Source organism: Felis catus, chromosome A1 (assembly GCF_018350175.1).
Source record: "Felis catus isolate Fca126 chromosome A1, F.catus_Fca126_mat1.0, whole genome shotgun sequence".
NCBI classification, from domain to species: Eukaryota; Metazoa; Chordata; class Mammalia; order Carnivora; family Felidae; genus Felis; species Felis catus.
In genome coordinates, this window is record NC_058368.1 from 46,628,740 (window position 1) to 46,655,328 (window position 26,589).

The 26,589-nt window shown below is 37.7% G+C and overlaps 1 protein-coding gene across 2 annotated transcripts in view; it reads right to left on the reverse strand.

The window, feature by feature from the left end:
- DACH1 (dachshund family transcription factor 1) overlaps window positions 1–22,781 on the reverse strand; it is a 432,209-nt gene extending 409,428 nt beyond the window's left edge. For both annotated transcript variants that reach the window (XM_045054180.1, XM_045054176.1), the window contains exon 1: window positions 21,770–22,781. In XM_045054180.1, the coding sequence (XP_044910115.1) occupies window positions 21,770–22,635 (866 nt within the window). In that variant the 5' untranslated portion in view covers window positions 22,636–22,781. The remainder of the gene's footprint in view (window positions 1–21,769) is intronic.
- Window positions 22,782–26,589: the final 3,808 nt, after the last annotated feature.

Consider the following 26,589-nt stretch of genomic DNA (forward strand, 5'->3'; position numbering starts at 1 on the left):
ACTCTAAATTCTGAATCTGCGACACTACAATGAAATTTACATTTCTTCAAGAAACTTTTATTTATTAGGCACAAACAAGTGAAGATAAAATTCAGTTTGAATATACTATATACCAAGACCCGACTGCAGTGCCCTTGGATGAGACAGCATAATGAACCAAAGAAAAAGTGCATGGACCATGCATTGTGTTAGGATTTCATAGAAAGATACATGTATTGTGAAGGCTACGGGCAACTTTGCGCCTTGCTTAAACCTGGTACCATTTATTGCTTAAAAACATTTAAATGAGCATACTATTTGCGCAAAAGTACCACTGTTGCCCTAGGGAAGCCATAAATGCAAAGGCTCAAACTCCTTAGCAGAAAAAGGACAGAACGAGATCTTTAAGGTCAGGAGTCTCTAGAGGAAGTGAAAAATGGCACTGCTTCCTTTCAGGGGATCCTTGTCTTTTCACAGAAGCTTCCCTCACCTGAATCCTGGCACTAAAAGTTACAAAGGAGGAAGTAAAGGTTTGAGACTCCCAAGAGCATGAACAAATAGAATTTAAAAGTGCATGATTCTGGTGGTGTGTTTAAAATTACCATCTTAAAGCAGAACTACTGAGGTTTTCCATGAATTTACTTCTTTCACATAATATTGTTAGTTTCATATGACATAAGGTGTGACTAAGTAGTTCAAAACATCCTGGACCGGCAACCCAGGCAGGGATAAAATGGTGGCAAAGCAAAGGCACCATCATCAGTCTACTGATGAACTCAATTCTGAATTCACGCAAATCGTTAAAAACCTCAAGGCCCATGCCACTTTTTCAACACACAGTTGATGTAATTCAGCAAACAACCACTAAAAACACAGGAGTCATTGCTAAAACTTATATGTAAACACTACACCTTCTCTCTTGAATTAGTGTTAGATGATATACCTCTGTCTTGATTTATTTAATATATTAACGCGCAAGACTTTGATGAAACACTAAATATTAACAGAATTTTTCTGTTATTCTGTTATATTATATTCTGTTATATATTTCTGTATATTTAGTGCTACCGCAGTTAACTCCTTACCTTAACTGTAGATATCCTAGAACAAGAGTTCCATCACTTTACACACATAATAATTATCTGGTAAAAAAACATTATTTCCCACACTTGATTAAAGTGAATAAACAAAAATGAGCACAGTGACACACATACCCTACCTACCAAAGGAACTTGCACATCACAGAAATGTGCCAATCTGATAAACAACAAGTTCTTCATATGGAGTAGAGGATGCCAAAATATCAAAGTACCTTTTCTGCTGCGGGAAAAAAAAAAAAATTAAAGATCTAAGGATCAAAAAGAATAGCAAACTATCTGGACGGAAGAAGGCATACAGGTGGGTAATTGAGATGGGATGATGAGGCTTATTTCAAAAAACATATGAAGGAAAACAGACCCAACCCCAAACTTTCCATGGCTACTTTCCAGTTTAAAAACCAGGAAGCGATTGGTACAAACTCTGCCGAGAGTAGGCTTTTGTACTACACAACTAAGGTTTAAATCCCAACTCTATGCCCAGATGAATAGATTTTGAGCTTCTAAAAATAGCCTATTTGTAACTACTAGAAATGATAACCTTTGAGTAATAGGTGTGGCTTACTCTAATAATAGTACTCAGTGGAACTATAAAACAGGCACAGAGGGTGAATTAGAATCTGTCAGGAAAGGACTGGAATTACAATAGATGATAGCCCAATTATTCTTATATATTTCTTACTCCCCACCAATAACCATTGATCTGAAGGCATGAATTAGTTTAATAAATTAATACTGTAATTGTTCTCAATTTTATCTTATCGGTAAAATTTGACCGTACTGTATGGTTTGTTTTGTGGTAAGGTTCCCTTTGATGATAATGAACTCAACATTTAAAAAATACATCGTAACAAGATTGAAGAAATAAAAAAGGAGTAAGAGAATATACTGTTTTACTTGGAAGGGCATACAATAGGCTTCTATCTCTTAGTTAAAGAGATGATGAAAATTAATCCACAATGTTAATGGATATAAAACTTAATGTCACTTCTGCATTTCTCATGAAGAAACTGGCTTGCTCTACACCGTCAGTGTAACAATGATTCTAAAAATCTCAGAACTATAAACAATATTAAAGTTTTCCCATAAAATTACTAAATTGCTACAGACACAGAGCACACACATACATCTTGAATATTTTCAAGAAATGAGTATTATGACTATTTTTTCCAAACAATTTATAATTGTCAACCTATAGTCTATATTAGAGTCACAGGTTAACTGTTATTTGAATAGAAAAACATAGCATAGAAAATAAAGTTCTAAAATTAAATTGCCTCACTTCAATTCCCTTCGATTGCTATGTACTAGCTGTGTAATTGTGAGCAAGTTAACTAACTGCTCTGATCCTCAGTGCCCTTAACATTCTTTAAAGTCAGATTGAACCTGCCTCTCATGGCTACTATATGGAGTGAAAGAAAAAGAGATATCCTACCGAACACATTTCTAACATATAATAATCACAAATAATAGTAGCGATAAGTCTTATCATCGGTAGTGTTTTAAACAGCAGACGTATATACTCTTACATTTGGTCTGGTCATTCAATTCGAATTTCAGGTGCTTAAAAAAAACTTTTTGGGGGGGCGCCTGGGTGGCTCAGTCGGTTAGGCATCCAACTCCGCTCAGGTCATGATCTCGCGGTCCGTGAGTTCAAGCCCCGCATCAGGCTCTGTGCTGACAGCTCAGAGCCTGGAGCCTGTTTCGGATTCTGTGTCTGCCTCTCTGTCTGACCCTCCCCCGTTCATGCTGTCTCTCCCTGTCTCAAAAATAAATAAATGTCAAAAAAAAATTTAAAAAAAACTTTTTTTTTAATGTTATTTATTTTTGAGAGAGAGAGAGAGAGAGAGAGAGAGAGAGCAGGGGAGGGGCAGAGAGACAGAGGGAGACACAGGATCTTAAGCAGGCTCCAGGATCTGAGCTGTCAGCACAGAGCCCAATGCAGGGCTCGAACTCTAACTGAGAAATCATGACCTGAGCCAAAGTTGGGCACTTAACCAACTGAGCCACCCAGGTGCCCCCATGAATTTCAGCTGCATTAAAAATTATGTACGTGGGGACCTTTCATAATTAATACAATGGTTAAACATTAATTAATAATAACTGACATGAAGACAAAATCTCAACCTTACAAACCTATGGGTGTAACATATACAAGGTTTAAATATGTGTGCTTTAAGTACTACAAGAACATGGGATACATTCAGGAAGCAAAGACATCTTATATTCTACTTAAGAACTAATATTCTACATGTTTATTTTGGGTTTTTTTTCCTACATCAAAGTCTCAAACATTTCTATTCATGCTTTAATTTCTTGATCATAATAAAAAATGCTCTAAAACTAAGAATCTCGTAAGAATATTTTAATATAATTCAGTAATATGCAAACAACATTTCTTTTAAAAAGTCAATTGTACTTATAATAAGAGTGCCTACTATATGCCAGAAAATACTTGAAAGTTTTAACAATAGGTGCAACATAATCCTCTACAATAATCCCAGGGAGGTAATTATTATTCACCAGAAATTAAATTTACTCAAGTTTCTAAGTTAGTTAAGAAGTTCAAGAAATAGCCAACTATGCTCTTTCAGCAAAACCTCTATAGATACATTTAAAACTGTTAACAATTGATCACAAATATTTCAAAACTTTAGATACATAAAGGAAAAATGCAGCAAAAGAAATCCACCTGGGTTTCTCCTCCTCTCGTGAATTTTAGACATGAAATGCTTTTGTAGACAAATGCCAAGGAGAAAATCAATCAGATCCAATTTCAACAACCTACTAAATTTCACAATATAACAAGGGAGAAACAATGTGTGTTACATAATTTACAAAAATGTCAAGACATTGTCATAAATCTACAAACAAAAGCAGAACAATGGTATTCTGAAATAGGGAACATTATATTATATTGATGAGTTCACAAAATACTTGGCAGACACCAAATTTTATTGTAAGATGCTTGAATGCCTATCCCAAATTTATTTTCAAAATAGGAGACTACAGAAAATAATCATTTGGGGGATTTGGGGATGTTTGGTAGAGAATAATTATAGATTATGTATTTAGTTTAAGAAAATCCTAGAGACATAACTATAATAGAATGCTCTAGCCAATTTAAAAAGAAATCAAAGTTTCGACAGCACCTGCTTTAGCATAAAGAAAAAGAAAATAACTGATTTAAACTCCTCTGGAATCTCTACTTTCTTAGAGAATTGCATGGCAGTTACCATACATGTTGAATGACATTCTCTGCGAAATTAAGTAAGTTATCCTTTCATATGCTCTGGCTATATTTTGTCTTTTTTTGCTTTTCAAAGATTTAACCATGTTAACCATTACTAAAAATATTTTTGAAAGTCACTGCCAATAAAATTTTAGTAATATTATATTTCTAAAAAGACACTGTAATTTTTCAAAATTCCCAAATTCTTTGTCCTAGTTGTTATAATTTCACTGTTATTTCCTTAAAAAGAGGTGAAAAGTGTGATAGCAAGGACCAAAGTAGAATTTTCTTTATGCTTTTATAAGCTGTTCTGGTAAAAGGAGTTTAAAAATACAATTGGGTAAGAACATTTAAGGTCTAGTATCTTAGCAACTTTGAAGTATATAATTGTACACTTTAAAGTTGTGGAATGTTATATGTAGATTATATCTCAATAAAGAAGTAATTGAGAATTTTAAAGAGATAACAACTCTTCAAAAGTACCTTACCATTTCTGAAATGCTTTCAAATAACTATTATCACATTCCTATTCTCGCAACCTTCTTTCAAAATAAATAGAAAAGTTATCTTCATTATCCCTATTTTACATTTGACAATATGGAGGTTCCAGTTGACTAACCCAACATCTCCCAGCTAGTAATTGATATCATCGGAACTTGAAATCAAGTTTCTTGATTGTTCTCATGACTCCAAGTTGTCTATAGATGAGTAAATCTCAAATAATCTACAGCTATTGTGGTAATGAAATACTTCTCTTGGATCCTCATGACAATATCTTTTGGAAATAACATAATAATATTTTTGTCGGAAGCAATCCCCTCAAATTATGCGTATTAACAAAGACTTCACACCCGAATTTTCATGTATGTCTTGAGAACTGAATTTTCTTGCTAACCTAGCTAACAAAAGTGAACTAGAGAAGACAAAAATATATCTGTCAGTTGACTTGACACAGTCACAACTGTTTTACTCATCTTGGCCATGCCTCGGAGATCTGAAAACATCCATTTCAACATTTGACAGCATATTAACAGTCTCAATATTGTGGACTCCTGTTCAGTTTGCTATAGGCAAGAGATCGTGCCGTTACACAAGCCAGTAGATCGATTGGTCTTTGGTAGAATCTTAGTTTAAGACTCTTTAAGGCACTGATTTATGCACAATTGATCTGATCAGCCATGCAGTCAATGTGATTTATTAGCTAAGATGGCCAAAACCCTTTTTTCTCCTTTTTCATGCAGTAGTAATTCACCTCATTAGAGGTGGAATCATTATAGGAAGCTACTGAGAAATAAGAAGTTGAACCTGCTGGCCTGACTCTTTATTTCCCCCCAATCTCTGGATCTACCCACCAGTAACAGCTAAGACCAGAGCTGCTGTGTGCACATGCAGAAGCCAGTGAGCTCGCACCATGGCTGGAAATGGATAGATCGATTAACAGGGATTCTAACACTCCTCCGCTCTGAGACGTTTGCAGACAGCAAACTTGTTCATTTAGCTTCATGAGAAACTCATTCATTTCATTTCTCGCACACATTGTTTTCTTTATTTAGCCACAGTAAGACAAATGACTTGTATTACCTTGTAATTATGGTGTTTAAACACAAGACCAACAATGTGTACAACAAGGGATGGCAACCTGTGGTGTACACGTGGACACATGCATGCGTGCACACACACACACACACACACACACACACACACACACACACACACACATTTATATTCCCAATGTTACACAAGACCTAATTCTGAATAGCCCAGAAAGGTTCACCAATGGGTAAAATACACATGTAAATTTGCCAACCAGTTATATTTTCTATAATATTTGGGGGAGGGGATATCCATAGCTTATATATGGTATAAACATTCCTTTCCTCTCTTTAAGGTCTATCCCCCACCCAGGTCCTTTATCTGAAGTCTCTACTGACCTTAAACTTATTAACAAATAGTTAAGGGAGGAGGTATAGGAGGGTTAGGTAGGGCCATTCCATGAAACAGTTCCACTTTAGAACAGAGTATTTACTCGACACCTCCTCTTCCTTCCATTCATTCTGCTGCTAAGAGTGCAAAGCCAGGAATCTTAACTCAAGTAGCCTCAGTCATGCATTTGCCTTTGACTTAATAGAGATTCTGCACATCACAGTGATTTCGTAGGATAATAGCTGCCCCCTATACCTCATCTTTTTCTAAAAGAATAAGCATTCTGCCACTTCCCTGCCTGCCCCCCACCCACACTATAGATGGAATAAATGAATATGCAATACTCTACAACTAAAGATTTGACAGCCACCCATTAGAATGATTATGCAGTACAAAAATGTTGAGGGGTAGTACATTATTTCACTACATATGTGCTATATAAATTGTGAATTGCTTTTATGAAGAAATCCAGATTTACTTAAGCCCAGTTATGTAATTTCTGTACAAAAGTCTACTATGAGCTCTATCTTTGATTCACTTTGACAGATGACTCTTTTAGAATATGCTGAATGAATGTACAATGTTTAAGCTGTACATTGTTTCAATAAGACAAGCCTTAAAATAAAACAAAGAACAAAATAATTTGCAAAATATATGAATGCTTTTATAACTCTCCCAGGAGGGAGAACACCACCTGTCCTTATTACTAAATCAGCAACGTTAAAATGCCAACACATTTAGTTATTGAACTAGTTCAAAAGAAATATGGGGTGTGTGTGTATGTGTGTATTTGTGGTGTGATGTGTGTGTCTGCATATTTGTAATCACATATTCAAAACCAGAAACCTTTACTGAAAAGATCTCAGGTGAAAATTTTGCTGTATAAGAACCATCTCAGTCAGGGAAAATATAATCTGGGATCTGGAACTCTTATTCTCATTGGTTCTTTTCTATTAACCATCAAAACTTTCCCTTTCATCTTCCCTATTAATAGAGATAAGTTGAAAGCAAGTGGCTTCTCTTGATTTAGAAAACTGTTTCAAAACTTTGGCTGGATTAGTATTTGTTAATTATCTATATTTATTAAGAGGGTTACAACTCCGGGTTTATCATACATTTAAAAATTTACATTACAAATTACATTATATTTTTATATTAGAATTCGTAAAATTCAATTTATTTAGATATAAGTCCAATTCTCCAAATAAAACCTTGCTTATGTTATCAATGGCTTAACATAAATTTTCTTTTCCTTTAGATAATTGTATTTTCTCAGCACCAGTTTTATAAATAGAGTAAGACACTCAAGGGAAAATACTGAGCTGGTACAGAATGGCTTTCTGGTTGCTGAAATCATTCACTCTTTGGAGTTGTGAACCACAAAGCACCCACAGCTCAACAAATCCCAACACAGCACATGCCATGTCACGTCTTACTGCTGTAACATAGTCCTCACATTCTACCCTCCCAATATAGCTAAACAGCTCCATATTGATGAGGATAGCAACAACTGACATCACAGTCTATGGACTACAGTCCTGCCATTAAGCATATGCTATTACTATTTAAAGAATTCAAATTTATCTTAACTCGGGAGCGCTTGGGATGAATATTCTAGTTAGAGACCCAAAATGTTCTTATGATATTGTCTCATGTAATTTTGTTCCAAAGTAGATATGTGATCTAGTAAAATTCTCCATGGGTTCTGCATTGGTTTAAACAGCGAGTGTACAATCTCTGCCTAGTTAAGCTACACATTTACATGGTGAGAGTGCCAATGAGTATGTTTCATCAGACATTCCTGGAAGCTGTCTGGCCAATAGGAGTGGTTTGAAACGGTTCCCTAATCACTGTTGAAATCACTGATAGTACTGTCTGTCCACACTATGACAGACAAAAGCTGAAATGTATTAAACATAGCAATCCATCATCTTGCAGATGGAAAGCAGGAGCCAGGCCAGTTCAGAGGCAGTGACTACCCGCTGCCTAACAAAGGCCGGAGCCCTGACAGTTCAGTCCCTTCCTAGCTCCTCACTACCACCCCTCCATCTAAGATGAATGAATGTAATCAATGAGGGAGAAAGCCTGCTGAGGACCTCAAATTCAAACATTGTTACATTTAAAGTGCTGCTTTTTGTTCCCCCTAATCAGAACTGTTGCTTCAACAATTTTCTCCAAATATTAAAAGATGGGTATTTACGTAAACAAATGAATGAATAAATGAATGGACTGTGTTTTCAAGAAAGCATATCCTTGGAAAATACTGCATTGATATACCATTAAGTTTGGAGAGCTAGCTTTGAAACAAAGTTCTGATACCAACTCAGAGGAAGTTAAAAAAAATCACTAAATTAAGGGCAAGTTTACATTGTGTGAAGCAACTTAATAGTGATGTTCTCTTTGAATGGCCAGGGGATTATTATTTTTAAATAAGCACCAAATAGAAATGAAATGCTATTTGCTAAAGTTCAATTCATTTTGCATACTTGTTTCTAATAGGACATATGAGTCACAAAATAGCCAAAGGGACAGAAAGAACCCTCAACTGCTAACAGCACATTAACAAAGTATAGAAACGAAAGGCACTTTTCTTTGGATTTCAGCCTTGTCATTTCCAATTTTCTGCTCCTTGGACATGCTTGTATTCAAATTCTGGAACATCTATTCAGCATATCAATCCTAATTAGACAATCTGGGTCTGGAAAGGATGAGAGCTGGGTCATTTGCATAATTTAATCATAAATACTCAGTGATACATATTTCCAAATGCATTTGTACAATTATCTTTTCATCCTTGGGGCAATGGTATTAATATGATTAGGCAATATTTCTGGAAAAAACAGACAAGTATGCACTCTTTTTAACTGCAGCTTAGGGCGATATGAAAAATTAATTAATTTCTGAAGAAAATCAATTTCTCTACGTGACCACATTAGACATTGCTAAACCAAGACTCAGAAACCTCTCTCAATCACTACATTTTATCAGGCCCTTCTAAATTCTGATTAGTATGTGAACAATTCAATAGAAAAACTAGTAATGTATCAAAAGGCATCTTAAATTTTGAAGAGATCTTTCTGTCTAGTTTTCATTTCGGTATACTACCCTGCTTTACTTAAACGCATTGTTATTTAACCAGTCAATGAGAAGCCTGTGCTTTTGGTGTGAACTCATCTTGAGTGATCTTTTATTAATGTACATTAACCAATTTCAAGGACAATAGGATAGGGTTACTTTTGAAATGCTTTTTCAAGAAATGGATTTATATTCACCTAAAATAATCCTAATTCGCACAAGACTGCTTATTATGGAAACAATCAGATAAACTAAGTTGTCCCAAAAAGTACCATTGTTATAAGAAAAACATTATAACACACTTAGCAGAGATATAAGAACCCAGGTGGCTAATCTGATTTTTTAAAAAGAGATTCGGCTTTGTATGTTGATTAGTACAAAAGAAAGAAATCACATTTGTGAGTTTAAATGCACTATTCTTTTCTTTTCAAATGAAAAAGTAGAAATTACTGCATGCAAATATTCAATATTCATTTAATTTGCATAAAGGTGCTTGAACAAATTTTTGATTCTAACAAGCTCATTTTTCATGCGTTTTGTCTTTCATCCTAATCTAGCATCTGTCATTCCTTTTTGAAGTTATTATCGGCCCAATTCCCTCTTGGACATGGTTGCTGGGTGACCGGTATCTTAGCACCCACTTTGACAGGAACAGATGTGAATCTGATCAAGAGATTTCCCAAGAGTACCTGAAATCACAAACAACTTTTGTGAAAAACAAACAGCATCCCTGTCATGGGCCCTTATTTAACCTACTCCCCAAAAGAAAGAGCTAAGAAGTTTACTCTAGATCAAATATACCATTTTTAATTTTATTTCCTAAACTTGGAGCAAAATAAATTTTAAAATATTACATTTTCACACTGTTAAAATTGGGGAAACCAATCTGAATTTCAACAGCTCAAAAACCTGTTTTTTTTCTGTTTGGGGCTAGATGCTTATAGGTAAATTTCATGATAAGCATTGATATTTTCATGCACAATTTCACTAGAGTTTCTACCAAAAAAACAACAAGATCACTATGAGGATAATTTAGATGACAAAGATATTTAAGAAGATGAAACGTAGTTTGGTGTCGGAAGGCTTTCTACATTAAGTATGACGTAGAATCTTGTACAACATTAAGGATTCCTCTACTCATAGAGAATTATCTAAAATATAAAAGTACCATCTCTCATGCATTTTATGGCAAACATTTTTAAAGTATTTTTTCTTTTTGCAGTTCATGTGGTGTACCATCAATCATTATTGGAAATGGACCTGCAAAGTGCCACTAGAAGACAAAAAAAGGTCACAGAAACTTCATATTATCACCATTACAAATCAGAATAGGTTGCCTCTCCTGAACCAGATTCTTTTTTAGAACAGCATAATGTGGTTGGGTCATGTGATCCACCCCCTTTCCTTCCTTTTGTCAGATTGAGAGAAAGTGAAGAGCAAGAGCCATGCTAAATCATCATCAAACTAGTTGGGTCAAACTTCCAAATGAAATATTTAATCAAATGTTGATATTTTAGGGGCACCTGGTTGGCTCAGTCAGTTGAGCGTCCGACTTAGCCTCGGGTCATGATTTCCCGGTTTGTGAGGTTGAGCCCCGCGTCGGGCTCTGTGCTGACAGCTCAGCACCTGGAGCCTGCTTCGGATTCTGTGTCTCCTCCTCTCTCTGCCCCTCCCCTGCTCATGCTCTGTCTCTCAATAATAAATAAACGTTAAAAAATGTTGATATTTTATAAATATGGTATCAAAGTAATCTTAGGGAACATCCAAATAATTGATTTAATTTTTCAGCCTCATTCCAGTGTCAAGACAATGCAGAAAAATGTTAGCTTATGGTGAAAGCAAGATATTTTCTTTTGCCACCTAACAGCCAATAAAAAAGAAAAAACAACATATGTTTAAAGCTCTAAATATTTTCTCCTTGATTATTTTGACTTATGATAGGAAGGAAAGTGGTATACTTTCCACTGGAAATTTCAATGTTTTCCTCTACTCTAAGAATCGATTTGTTATAAGCATTGTTACTAGGAATTTTTATGTTTGGTTCTTGTAGGAAAATAACCAATCATCCAAACGATTTTATTAATGTTAAGTGGAAAAAAAAAAGGTGAAAAGTCTTTAAAATTATTTTTAATTTTGAATTGGGGAAGGAACATGCTAAGCTTGGTTCCAAAATCCTATCATGAAATTATTTAGTCATCATAATTGTAACAGCAGATATTTGAGTAGGGGTAAAAATGTATGCATGTTGCTTTATCTTTCATAAAGTGTTGCTGTGTATGTAGGATTGAGAACAAGTCATTCTATATGGAGAATGTTCGGTAGTCTCGTGATGGTCATTTAATACCATCAGTTATAAGCAAAGAGACACTATAGCCTTACCCATTTACATTCGTTATCCATTGGTATATGTAGGATACAGCATTTTGATATTACAGAAAATAAGCAAGCTATTACCCACCTATTGTGAACACATGATTAACTTCAGTTTTACAGTGCAGGCCCAACCACATAAAGTACATACAACTAAAACAGGAATAGCTTTTATGTATCCAATTTATCATTAACCACCTTCATGTGTTACTATTAGTGGTAAAAGCAGGCTTCAGGAAATCCCTTCATATAGTCCAACAAAAAGTAAAATAAGGAATATAACCTTTTAAAATGCCAGTCTAAGAAAATTAAACTTATCCATTAAAAATCCTTACTCCGAAATGTTATCACAGGGAGCAACTCCCTAAAAAAGTTTCTTCCTCTCCTTGGGCTGACTCTTTAGTGGAGGGAAATCAATAAAAAGTACAAAATAAATGTCCGATTAAACAATTTTGGTTTAAACTACTTATATCTAGGACGTATATTTAAAACATAGATATTTCGTTTTTAAAAGTAACATCTTACTCCCATGTGAAAACTTGAATATCTGCAAAATTTTGATGACACTTTGGCTTACTGGTGAAGTGTCATTTATGAATGATATTTTTTAAATTTCCTAAAAATACCTAGTTACTAAATTTGGTAGCCAAACAGGTGTTAACAGAAAGAAAAATCAAATTTGACCCAGAAGGCTCCAATATTAAGGTTTGAATTGGGATCAGTTCATTCCTTTCCCATGGGGTAACTTGTATAAATGTAATTCTATGGTTTCATAAAAGCAGGTCAAGTTTCTATCCCTGGGGGTCTTTTGGCAATTTGAAGCATGGAAGCACTGTTGCTGGCTACAAGTTCAAATCTGCATGTACTATCAATGGGGTGAAGAAAAAAAATCAGTGAACAGCAGACATATATTCATCTTGGATTATAATACTAGCACTTGTCAGAGGGTACTTAGAGGGTAAGAATAAGGGTGTCAGAGCTCACGAGTCATAAAATATCTTGAAATCATTTTTACTTATAAATATATACGCATACCAGATAATGCAAAAAGTAGTATGAAATATGTTTCTTTTTTGATAACAAAATGCAAAGGTGAACTTTAATGTCATTTTGCATTTACTATGTGCAAGGTTTTTTTTTAATTCCACAAGCTTTAGAGGAGGTAGAATTTTTCAAGTAGTCACTGTTTTTTAACCTCTTTTCTACTTCACCAAAAAATGCATGCATTCTTGCACTTTTACCAATGATGTAATGACTTGACAATGCCATGGAATGATTGAGAAAGTAATTGATTTCATTTAACTGGACCTCTACCAGGTGTTTTGAAAGACAATGACGGTCCACTGCAAGAAGTGGTAATACACATCTTCTTATGGACCTGCAGATTAACCCCTTGACCTCATTCCTAACTCATCGCATTGATGGCAAAGCTTTTAGAAGAGCAATCATTTTTTTTTAAGTTATGAAATTGTTTTCCTATCATTTATCCACTGATTGTAAAGGATATGCTTGCTCCAAAGTGCAAGCAGCAATGAAATAAACTAATAAAAGAAATGGAGCAATGACATCAACCACATTAAATGTTATTCCATGATGTACAGATTCTAGTACCTAATAGTTTAATATCTATTTCATACAAATAAGATAATTCTCTGACAAATATTTTCTGGAGAGAATTAAAAGTACACTTCAGTTATCATAAAGGTATAGGAAAATTAAGATAAGTTTTTAATCATTGTCTTACTAACAATAGAACATTGTTTATTATAATTACACTTTAAAATATTTAAGTATAAATTATTTCTTTTGCGCTAAAATTAATTCTAAATATATTTTCTATTATCATTCAGTAAAACAGAATTTCTTTTTCAGTGTTATTTTATATTTCACTAAATTGCAGAAGGTAAAATTAAAGTCAATTTTTTGGTAAGTTGTTTGTCCTCCGGCCCTATGTCCTACAAAGGGGTGTGTGTGTGTGTGTGTGTGTGTGTGTGTGTGTGTGCGCGCGCGCGCCGCGCGCGCATTTGGGGGGAGGGGGTGAAAGAATACAAACACACATACACATATATGTAAAAGTTTTCTAATGAAGATATTATAATTATTTAAGCATAAAAACATAGACTACACATAGGCTACGGTTAATATAAACAAAGATATCCACCACCAAGACTTCTAAAATACTGATAAAAATTTTACACCTGTTGCATACACAAGGGCATCTATCTTAGTACAAAGTGTGTGACTGGTAATAAGACAATTAAAAGTGTTCTAAATTATTCACTTAAAATCCAGAGGCCATTGAACTACATATTGCCTAACTCAAGAAACAGTATTATTTTGAAGATATTTTCAATATAAAATAGGAATTAACATTTTAGGATATGTCAGTATATTTTCGTAGAGTTGTGATAGGTTCAAAGATTTGTTACACCTTCAGCGATTTGCTTTGTTCATACGTAATATAGGGTTATGAATAATACAACCCATTTACTGTTGCTATTAATAAAATTGCAGAATATAATCAGTTTAAGATTTTAACAAAATACTTTGTATGCTTGATATGTGAATATAATAAAGTATTTCTTGATTAACATATTCTAGAGATTTATTTTCATTATCTTTCCTTAAGAAATGACCAGCATCCCTTAAATTGAATTAGCAAGTATTTACTGAAAATGCTTCTATGTGTTTCCATAAAATAATTCCCTTTCAACTAGTACTCTTTCTTTCCTGAATATGTCTTGTTTGTCCTTGATGAAAAGTATTATTTTTTTCGTGTTGGGACTGGAAAAGCAACCTAATTGATACTATATAAATTCAAAGATAAGTTATACTGTGACTTTTTAATACTTTACCTCTCCATTCATTTATTCTAAGGAAAGGAAAACATTCCTCAGCTCTTCAATGTTACGAACCTAAAGTAACCAATATACTAAATTGCCTATTTCATTATTGTTTTCATGAAAATCATGCCTGAAAAGCATATTCAATTTTTTTGTCAAACATATATACTACCTTCAAAATCCACTGCAGGATTATTATAAGTCTACTTACATTAAATTACATTTATGTTCTTCAGATCATAGTAGTTTTGACTTCCTGCTAGAAACATGCAATGGATTCCAGGTATTATATTCATCTTATATAATAATATGTTTTAAATGCTTCAGCTAAGCTGTCTTCTTTTTAAATCATTGCTCTCTAAAACTTTTTTAAAAATAAGTAGCTATTCACTGCATCACTGTGCTGCACAGTATTAGACATTTCAATATACTTATAAGCACAAAAATAGAAGAGCAATTAAATAATGATATAGTGAGTTTTCCAGTTTAGTAAAGTTGTCTTTGACAACTTTCACTCAAGTCACGTACTTTTATACATGTAAAAGAATCCCAGCCTGATATCCTGGACCAGCTCCAAGCTAATTTGAATCAGAAAGCAACAGGGCCACACCTTTAACAAAATTCAGTCATTGGCCACTTCAATATCCAACTTAGAAAAATCTACAGATGAATTTGTTTAAATGGGTGAATTAGAATCCTCTTAGCATATAAAGTAAGTCCAGGTAAGAATACAGCAGAAAGTTAAAATATATTTGGTTCAAGGCCCCTGGTTTTGGATTAAGTAATGATTTGAGTCATTCTCTATATGATTTTACATATCTGTACACCTATAGCTCTAGCTCTATCTATATATGACTACATATACAAAGGGGATGATTATCTGCTATTTTATTCAACTAATTTTAATTCTATCATTACTTTGAAAAACAGTAAAATTTCACTGATTGTCTAATTGACTAATTTATATTGAATGGATAAAAATTCTCTTCATAGTCATTTGCACATTTAAATATCATGAACTATAACACACACACTCTTTACAGATTCTTAGAAGACTTCTCAAAGTAAATAGGTACATCAAAATAAAGTGACCCACGAGTTGATCTAATAATAACAAATTACTGGACCAAACGTAAATATACTAATCTCGGTGTTCTTGTTTTCCAAAGAAATAATTTGGTAAACTAATCTCAGTATCTGAATGAAGTAATTTCTGTATTGTGGAATATACTAAAAAGCACATATCAACAATTAAAAGTTATTCTGAAAGACACTTACTGTAGCAAAAAATTACTTTTGCCTGGAAATACTTCAGACAAATTGAGAAGAAAAGTAAAGGAATTTGAGCACAATGTGGGCTCACAGAGCGTCTGCTATGCCTGAAACACGTAAATGTGAAGATCAGGGCCTTTGATATGACACTCAGCTAAGCCCCATTTGCTGAGCTTTTAATTCAGGGTTTCCTTCATTAAAAAATAAATTACTGAACATAATAAATATAATGGAAAAGAGGTCCCCTAATGCAGTCTCAAAGCCTAAAAGTATAAATATAAATGCATTCTTAGCTAAAATTTTTAACCTGTAGAACTTAAACAAGAATACACATGTATGGAGATATATATATATATATATATATATATATATATATATATATATATAACTGACCAATCACAATGTAGTAACTCAGTAGTTAAGAGGATGGCACATGCTGGTACATGGTAAGGTCACTCTATTTTTATATCAATTCAAATATAAAATGATAAAACTTTATTTTAATTACATATTATTTATATTTAAATACCCAAATAGTTAATATCAACTTTATTTTATATTCCCTGTCATTTTAAAAGTCTATAACGAGGTGATTTTTTTTTTCTGGTGAACAATCTGAAAATTAAATTCTTGAAAGATAAAATTCTGGCCAACTTTAACTTTTTTAAAGAAACAAGTGACCAAAACCTTAAAATCAAAATATTGGGTGAAATCTAGAAGACTCACCTGTCCCTATTTAGAAAGCTTACTTCATATAATTTCTTCAAAGATTCAAAGAGAAACAGTTTACAACCTGTGAGAGTTGCATTTCTTAAATTTTGCAATACATGGGTTCTATGTTGCTACTACAGTGCAATTTAAATGATTATTTTACTTGATTAACAAAGGCAATTGTATGAAACAATTTAGTAAAATAACTTGGAAAGAGAAAATAACACTAATTGATAGTCAAAGCACAAATTGTTCCTAAAATAACAACTACTTGGTTGCACATTAAGCTAATTTACAAATGCTACTTACATTCCAAAAACAAAACATCAAATGAGAAACAATAAAGCATATTATGTTTTCGCATGCTGGTGAATCACACATGGTAAATCACCAAAGAGAAGAGTGATTTATGCTCAGATCCAGCCAAGACTTTAATCAATATTGGGTGTCACATCTCAGGAGGTTGGGGGAGGTAGTGAGGCAAAAAGAGAATGGCTAATATTGGTCTCAGTAATTTATACGCAACTTCTGTGAAATGTAGATTAAACAAAAAAGTAACAGCAGATTTGGACTAATCAGAAGAAGGTTCACAAAGTCTGTATTAAATGTGATACAAAGAATTTATGTAAGGGAACTATGAAAACAAAAAAGTCTGTTTATTTTATATAATGTTTGCAGCTTCACAAAATAAAATATCCTATGTGCAAATCAAATTAAGTGTCTCAGAGCATTAGCTAATCATCTGTGGAGTTCAGAAAGTAAACCATCTTCATAACTATGTGCACTCTTTACAATAATGACTATGTGTATTACTGGAGACTAACTCAAGAAAAACAACAGGTTGAAAAATATCCAAATAACTCAAGAATTTGCATTACATAATACAATTTGATTGAACAAGGTAAATCCTAGGTTAGAATATTCTTAGATTTTGTTTATGTATTAATTAAACTATAACTTAGTAACAGTTTAAACGTATACAGAAACAAGTGGCAGAACCAAACTTAAAGTTTCATATTTTAGGCCTTACTCTTCTAATTATGTCATATTATTTAGGAAATGTTATAAAATGAAACATTAGGCTTTATAGGAGCCATTAATCGACTGTAATACAAAAACTTCAAAAGCATAGTCTCTCTTCATTTGAAGTAATTTTAATCTCTCTGTGCCAAGTATCGTAATTATCTGTTAGAAGTGAATCTGTATTTGTGTTGAAACTTTCTATTACTAATGCAGAAGTGTGTAAGTCCGTGCCATTGAAAAACATGCAGTGGGGGAAATGTTTAATAAATATAGACTGGTTCAGTTTGCCATCTTTATTAAAACTCCTGGCAAACAACAGAGCCAAGTGTTGGAGAATATTTTATATTTCTTACAGTAAAATTGCATCCATATATTACTACTGGACAAAAAAAGACTTGAAGAGTCTTTCAATTTGCTGTCGATGGATAGTATTGACTTTTAAGACAAAGGAATACTATTTGTGAATATATCTATATGCATATAAAATGTCTGATAAAACCAACTGGAATCTATTTAAGTTAAAAACCTCCACAATACTAGGGCTACATAAGACCCAAATCCCAATCTGGTTTGAAAGATCCTGAAACAAAATCTCCCTCTGGCAATATTCAAAAAATAAACATTTTAGATAACACAATACAGCAGTCACTTTTTATTACCTGAATTCACAGAAAATTGAATCCTAACCCAAATCTACAAACAAGCGACTGACTCATACAAACAGAGGCTTGACCATGTACATAATTACTTTTCTTTTGTTGTTGCTGTTTAGTGGTTACCAGTTAATTAAGTGACCTCTGATGCACCAGCCAAGTTCATGCAACTAATGTTTAGTTTAAAAATAATAATTGGAGGAAGCTGATCAAGGTCAGACTCTGTCCTTTGACAACTTTTAAATATATTTCCTTACATATTCTCTCATTTTTGGACTCTTACTTTTAGCTTTACTATCAAGCAAGTGATAGTCTCTGTTTCATCTCCTTGTGGTAGTGACAGATGGCTTCAACATTTATTCTAGTTTTTATAGATAGCATACTGATGCAATAGCCCCAAGCAAATTAAATCCACTCTAAGGTTTGTCACCAACTTACTGAGCCACTTTGAGCAAGTTTATGAACGTTTTTTCTCTTTGATATCATTTTGGTTTCTCAGATTCCCTGGTATCTAAATGCTATCAAGAGACAGAATTAGATATATGTTCTGTAAAAAGATGAGAGTGCTAAGATTTGATGTTTCTTACAAACTATGTATATATTATTTTATATAGTTTGCCTTTTGCACAGTTTGTCTTACCCTCTGCATAAATTATTCCTTTAGATCGTCTCTTAAATAGCCAAAGGAGAAAGAAACCAGAATGAAAGAAATCAATATATCTAGGTGAATGAAAAAGGATCTTAATAGAAAAGGCATAAACTGGACTTGAATGGAAAGAGTAATTTTAGTTTTGAAGATCCAAGGTGCAAGTATTGTAGGTATTGCTTTCAAAGTTAAGAAATAAGACAGTAACACCTGTAATTATCATTAAAAATAATAGTGTAATATAATGCAAACAATATGTTTTAGTGACAGGGAGTTCCACGATAAGTTTTCTATTTTTTTTTACAGTTTTGATTTACAAATTGATTTTTTACAGATTTGATTACAGTGCAGAGTTAAGAAAACCTAGGTAAAGATCTCCAATTACACATCTTCTAAGGTTAATGACTGCTGTATTTGCATGTATATAGGTTTGAGTAAGGCTTGTAGATGATGAAAGATCAAAACGCAAGAGTAAACCAACAAACTAACCACGTTTAACTTAAAAATAACCTGAAACTGAGTTTTAGAATAACACGTGTAATTGTAAAATATTAAGACGAGGTGATTGAAACATAATTAGGATATTGATGAAATATTTTTGAAGAGATATAATAGTTCTATTGGATTTAACTTATGTTGGCTGTGAAAGTTTAAACTCCAGAGCTATTGTTAACCTCAGGGAAAAAAAAACTAATTAAAACATTTTTGTTAGTAACTTTAAGAATATTTTCCAACCGTATAGTGAGCACTTCAATTCCAAACACTAAGCAAAATTTCAGGGGAAAAAAAATCAAGGGAGTAATTATAAGAGGGGTACCACTACCTGCTTTACATTGATTATAACGTTGCAGTCATTGAAAGAAGTTTTCTCTGGCAATTTTTGTGTGTGTGTTATGTGTAATGGTCATTAATTATCGAGTACAGTATGTGCTGTAAGAAACACACAAAGAGATTTCAAGAGCAGAATGGTTTGATTACTAAAGAGAAACACAGTAGCTTTTCACCAAATTACTAGATAGGTAGACAATTTCATAACAACCAACTGGCTTCAAATTTCAACTAGCATTCTTTCCAACTGTAACAATTTTCTGCCCTGGTTTGAGTACTTTTAACAATACATTGTTGGCAAATATTTTATCTTCTGGACGTCCTAGGACTCCAATTATCTCGGTAAATGACGTTTAGTGATCAAGATCACCCCTCAATCTTTACTGCCACCTGTCCATCCTCGGGCACGCGCGCGCGTACACACATGCACGCGCTCTCAGCAGTCACCCAAAAATAATAGAAATGAAGGTTCAAAACCCAGACACACACTCAAGACCCCATGCAAAGGATGGCAAACAAGGAAAAGAGTTTCTGGCTAGGTCAGAATAGGACATTTGCAAGGTTCGAGTTGGGGTCAGCTTTCGTCTTACAGCCTTCCCGGGGCACTAGCCAGAAGTCTTCCAAGGAAGTAATAGCTAGGGGCTTTTTCACCCCTGTTTCCTTCTGGTCTCGTCCTACCCCTCTTTTCTTCGCAGCTCAGTTGCCCTAGCTCTATGAGGGGACACACCTCCTAAAAGAGTACAACTCTCTTCCTTCTCCCGGTCTTAAACTTATTTGGAGGGTATCGCAGTCCCCGCGCAAATTTTGCGCGCAGTTCCCACGCGCCCGCTTCTGGTATCCAACTTTCCCTACTCTCTTTCTCCAGGCATCTCAACTTTTCCCTCTGCCTGGAACGGGGGACCAGGCGGCACTGTGAAAGCGGGTGGAAAGAACATTTCCACCCCGAAACTGACAAGTTACCCCACTCCCGCCCCCTCTCGGTAGATCCTCCCCCAGTGAGCGTTCATTAGCATAAAACCGGTCGGGCCAGGCACCGGGTCCCCCGGCCTCCAGGGTTCGCGCGCTTTGCCAGGCTGTGGAAGCCACAGCACGGGGGATTCAGGTCTGCGGAACACCCCAGTGCAAAGCTTGCACCTGCTCATTGCGTGAGCTACTAACCTTCAAAAAATAAAAAATAAAAAAATAATAATAAAGTAAAGAAAGAAAACGAAAAAGAAAAACAATTTGGAGAGAGAAAGAGAGTGTGCGCTCCAGTCTTCCTTCCCCATCTCTCCAGCTCAGCTTCCAAGAGTCTCAGGCACCCGTCAACTCCCCCGGCAGAAGGAAACCCGCTGGTTCCCTCGCATCTGCCCCGGGGCAAACGTACCCCTTTATCTCCTTTGCACAAGCTCACAGGCGGCCACACGCACACGTGCGCGCACACACAGACCCCTCCCCTCAGCGGGCTTCCCCTCGGGGCTTTGGGACTGAGCTCGCAGCGGGTCCCCCGGGATCGCTCCGGGGCTTCTCGTCCTCGGAGGTCTTTTCCCTCCCGGCCTCGAAGAGGCCCAGGCCCGCAGCTTCCTCGCGGGCCCCTCACCCGGGGCGCGCCTTCCCGCTCCCGAACCCAGCGGGTCGGGGTCACGACCTCTCCCCGCCCCCGGGACGCCGCTCGGGCGCCGCCGACCAGCCCCGCCGGTGCCCCCCCGGCTCGCGGTGGAACCCGGGTCCGAGGGAGCACACACTCTGGCAGCCGTGCTGTGAGGGGTCCCCAGACGCTGGCGCGGCCCAGGAAGGGGGCTGTGGCTCCTGGAAATGCACGGTCCTCCTCCTTCCCGCCCCCTCCGCCCCGAGGCTCGCGGTTCCCGCGTCCCACAGCAGCCAAGCCCCTGCGCCCAGACGAGCAAGGTGGGGACCGGGCGGAAGAGCGAGATCTGGGCAGGGTGAGGTGCCAACTTGTCAGAGGGTCGGGAGCGGCTGGCGAGCCTCGAGGAAAGGGAGGAGAGGGCCGTGGTCTCCAGGGCGCGCGGCTCGCGGGCGCGCGGAGCTGGAGGCGCCAGGAAGGGAGCGAGGGAAGGGTGAGGAGGAGGCGGGAGGAAAGGGACCGCGGGCGGCGGAGGCTACCCCCCGCTCTTTACCTTGCGTTGGTGCAGTCATTGTAGAGGGTCTCGAAGTCCTTCCTGGAGATGAGTTTGCAGCGGTTCACTCCGGGCTGGATGGCGCCCAGTCCCCTCAGGATGCGAACCTGTTCCACATTGCACACCACCGGCGTGATCTCCAGCCGCTTCAGCTTGGTGTAGACCGTGTGCAAGCCCCCCACCAAGTGCTTCAGGAACAGGTCGAAAGCCTGGGGCAGGCAGATCAGCTCGCAGCCCTCCACCGTGAAGGAAGCCACTTTGGCCCCCCTCAGATCCACCATTTTGCACTCATTATTCTGAGGGGTGTTTTCCACTGGGGACGGGGTCGAGTACACGGGTTTCCCGGGGAGGGGGCCGCAGCTGCTGCTGCTACTGCTGCTGCTGCTGCTGCTGCTGCTGCTGCTGCTACTGCTGCTGCTGCTGCTGCTGCTACTACTGCTGCTGCTGCCGGTGCTCGCGTTGATGGGGGTGCTGGAGGCGCCGCCGCCGCCGGCGCTAATGCCGCCGCCGCCGCCGCCGCCGCCGCCGCCGCCGCTGCCGCCGCCGCCGCCGCCGCCGCCGCTCGCGGTCGCCAGGCTGGGGTTGCAGTTGCTGCCGCCGCCGCCTCCGTTGCCCGCGCCGCCGCCGCCGCCGCCGGTGGAGGTGACTGTGGCTGCCGCCGCCGCCGCCGCCGCCGCCGCCGAAGCGATGGGCTCCGGCCGGAACAGAGTTGGCCCTGAGGACGCCGGGGGCCCGATGGACGGAGCCGGAGACGAGGTCGCCGAGGAGGTGGAGGTGGTGGTGCCGGAGGAGGAAGCAGACGTGGAGATCGGGGGTTGAGGGGGGACCAGCTGGGTCGGAGGGATCAAAGCCGCCGGCACTGCCATGGTCACATATAAGGGGAGAGCGAAGAAGGAGAAGCGAGGGGAAAAGTTGCCACACACCCCGGGGAGGGGAAGGGGGAAAAGAGAGGGGGGAGAAGGAGCGAGGGGGTATAACAACAACAACAACAACTCCAGGGGAGAACGAGAAGGAGAAAGGGGGGGAAACAAGGAGGTGAGGGCAAGAAAGCGAGCGCAGGAGGGGCGAGCGCGAGAGGCGCTCTGGAGAGAAACGCACAAAAGTGTCCCGCAAGTCGAAATGCGAGTCCTCTCCGGGGGCTGGGATCGGGGGCTGGTTTGGGAGGGGGGGCGGGGGCGGGGAGGGTCGGCTGTTGTTGTGTGGGTCCCGCTCTAGCACAAAGTTAAGGATGAAGGTGAAAAGGAGGAGGTTTGAAGGACTTGGGTTCTCCCTGGCAAGTACATTGATCAAAGATTGAGAGGGGAATGACAGAGAGAAAATGAGCTGAAAAGTGCAGGCTGCCGGCTGGACGAGTTGTTGTTGTCACACGGTGCAGAGGGGAGGAGCTCCGGAAACTTGAAATACCCTTTGAAGCCGCAAAAACCTCACTCACTAGTATTAACCCAAATTATCCAACCAGGAACTCGGAGCAGAGACTCCGAGAGCGCGAGACGCGGAGGGAAAGCGAGTGAGCGAGAAAAGGAGGGGAGGGGGGGAGGATAAGGAAGAAACTACGCGAGGGACGGAGAGGAAGAGCCGGGGACACAGAAGTGGCGGTCGGGAAAGGAGAGGGAGACGATCTACTTCTCTTCTGCTACTACCGTTAGGTTGCATGTCTAATATTCCATTTCGTCCGCGACGACTCGTAATTTTTTTTTCCCCCAAAACCTCTGAGCAATCGCCTGCCAACTTAAAAGAGGAGCCAGAGCGCTCCGAGCTCTCCTTCAAGGATTGAGGATTTATCTGCGCTCGTGTTGGCAATAAGATATAAATGAAAACACATCCCCTCACTTCGTGATTATTAAGAAATTATTTTCAGGGAGCCTCACATGTGAGCAAAGCCTATGTTTGATGCAGCCGATTGTGTTACTCTCTCTGTTAAATTATTTATTAGTGTAAAGAGAGTGAAAATTCCAGGACAGTTGTGGGGGGAAAGGCAGTCTGAAGTCACTTCAGGATAATGGAATCCTCTGTATTTAGTTTCTTATTTCCTGATAGATTATGGAAAGAAAGAAATGCTTGCCATGATGTGGATCTTTCAGAATAACTTCACTCTCACCCCAAAGGAAGGTCAGAAATGCTGCCTTTACCTAGAGACTGAAGAAATCAGGCACCCTTGAAGACTGAGAAAGGGGAAAACAAGAAAACACTTTTTTCTTACCGAAAACTCTGTAATTAATTCACCTGTCTTGCGTAGAAAACAACTATCCCCACGTCCCTTAAGACCCCAGGCTAATTGCCAGTGTTTTATAGGAATCACATATTATTTTCTTTCATATTTGAGAAGTTTCAGTGTATTTGGGGAAAGTCCTTTTCTCAGTTTGTCAGTGCAAATGTGTTTTGTAAATAATGAGAAGAACAAAACAAGCTCACTAGTTGACTTGTAAAGACAGAAAGGGTAGCTATGCTTAAAAACATGAGGCTGAGTTTAGAATGACTCTCTTCCTCTTTGCCTTCCTCTCTCCTCTTCTCTTTCTAACTTGTTGCATGGAGGGTTTTTTCTTTTTCAAGGATTTTTGACCAACCTATGATCTGAACATAGGTCAAGTTTGTTCTCTGTTTATATCTCTAGGAATCTCAAGTAATTAGGCTTTAAACCTGTCTGTACAGGTTTATTAACTTCACAAGACAGAAACAATGCTGAAGCATTGGGTAGAGTTAAAAAATAAACTATTAGCATCAGGTTCCCAGGGTTGGGAAATTTCATAATGAAATTCTGCCATTTTGGTGCTGAAATGATGATCACATTTCTCTTTGTCATTTTAATTTTTTAAACTTTTTGAAATTTAGTGTCAAAAGGCACAGGAAATATCTACAGAGAAATATGGCACCATTGACTAAGTTTATGCTAAACTTTTTGGGGCACAGCAGTTATATCAGGAGGCTTTCCTAGGTCATAAGAATTCAGAAAGTTGATTGTTGCTAAAAAGTAGATAGACTTCTGCAAAGATAGCTGGAGTTTACACAGTTGTTTGGCCTAATTAGCCAATGCATTTTAATATATTCAGAAATAATTTATATTACTTTTTCACTCCTCCCATCAATCCTCAAAAATAGGGATTCGATAATATGTCACATACATCAAAACACCACGTTAAGTGTTGACACATGTTTTGGAAAATAGTACCTTTTTTTAAAAATGCCAAGTTACTATGTTAATGAGTGGGGGAAAAGAAGACGATATTGAGCCCTGAAAAACTAATTTTATTTTGGAATTGCATGCACAACTTTAATAAAGTCCGATATAGCTAAAAACGCTAAACTATAGTTTCCTCATTTTAACTTCTAGATCCAGAAATGGGAAAAAATCAGAATTAAGTGCTGAGAATCTGCCCTTATCATTCTCATTTCTCACATTTCCTTAAACTGCCACTCACCCAGTACCTGCCATGTTCGGAAGCCACAGGCAGGAAGTACTAATAGCTGACCAAGCCATAATCCCACCCAGCTTTGAAGCAAACTCCAAATTTTCTGCAGGGAATCCTGCGCCTCCCAGCACGTGCTCCGTTCAGAGGTAGGGCTTGGGGCCGGCCTTTACCCCCACCTGAATGGGAGCTCCCCCCCACCCCCCAACCTCAGGTCTCTAAACCGTTTCTGAGAACTACCACATGCCCCTTTGATCAAACAATAGGATTAGAAGAAGCATCTAATGCAAATTAAATATGTAGGGGAAAAAAGCCTCAAATATTTTAGATTTAAGATTCTTTCCTTGTTTCTTTTTCTCTTTTTCTTTCCCTTTCTTTCTTTCTTTTAGAAATGTTACCAATGATTAAGGCAAATAGTATTTAACATCAGCAGATAAATCAACTCCACAGAGATTTCAAATTCTCACTCTTCCTCCTGCATCTTTAGCTTTCAAAGCTTTTGTCTTGTTTGTTTATTGTTTTACATCCTTGGCTGTTTCAGGTCCTCTCCCTCCATCTCATCTTTTCCAACCTGCACCAAATTTGCATAAGCAAAACTCAAAGTACTGTAACTGATATTAGAAAATTCTCCCTGTGTTTTGTGAAGACGTATTGTGCTGAAATCAATAAGACTGTTTAAAATTCAAAGACCTGCAAATCGTTCTGTTTGTCCTTTGATAGGGCCTGTGCTGATTAAAATGCTACCAAGAAAGCTTAATTGCTGCACTAATTAAGAAGTCTTTAATTTCTTTCCTAGGATGTCGTTTGAAGCTGAGCTTGTACCAGTTCAGGGAAGGTATTTTCTTCCCTCCCTCTGCCCCCTCCTGGCCCCTCCCCTCTCCTCCCCGCTCCTCTCGTGCCCCGCGACGACATCCCAATGAATGGGAACTAATAGAGAGAGTGGTCTCAGGTCTCACCATCTATTACTTAACAGAAATCGACACAGGACACAGAGTTCAGTGCAGTATGAAATGCAGTTTTTCAGAAGAGCTGTAAGGTTGCAGGAGACAGTGAGGAAACACAGAGTAGCTGTTGCAGCTAAAGTCCCGGGGAATACCTGGATGACAACAGGCACTTTAGCTCGATGATGAGGGCATCCTATTTGGTTAAAAGGGGGCAGTGACAAGGCAATGCTTCTACTGAAACAGGGCAACATAAAAAATATATTTTCCAAACCTGTGGTTTTTAAAAAAAGAAGAATAAATCTGTAGAAAGGAGGATTTATAGTTGGGATTTGGTAAGTATCATTTTATTTTACGAGTATAAAATCCTGAATTCTATGGGGATTTATTTTTGACCCGTTTTATAACCCAGGGTGGCATAGCACTGTATTACATCCTTTGCATCATTTTCTATTGACCTATTTTATTCACTGAT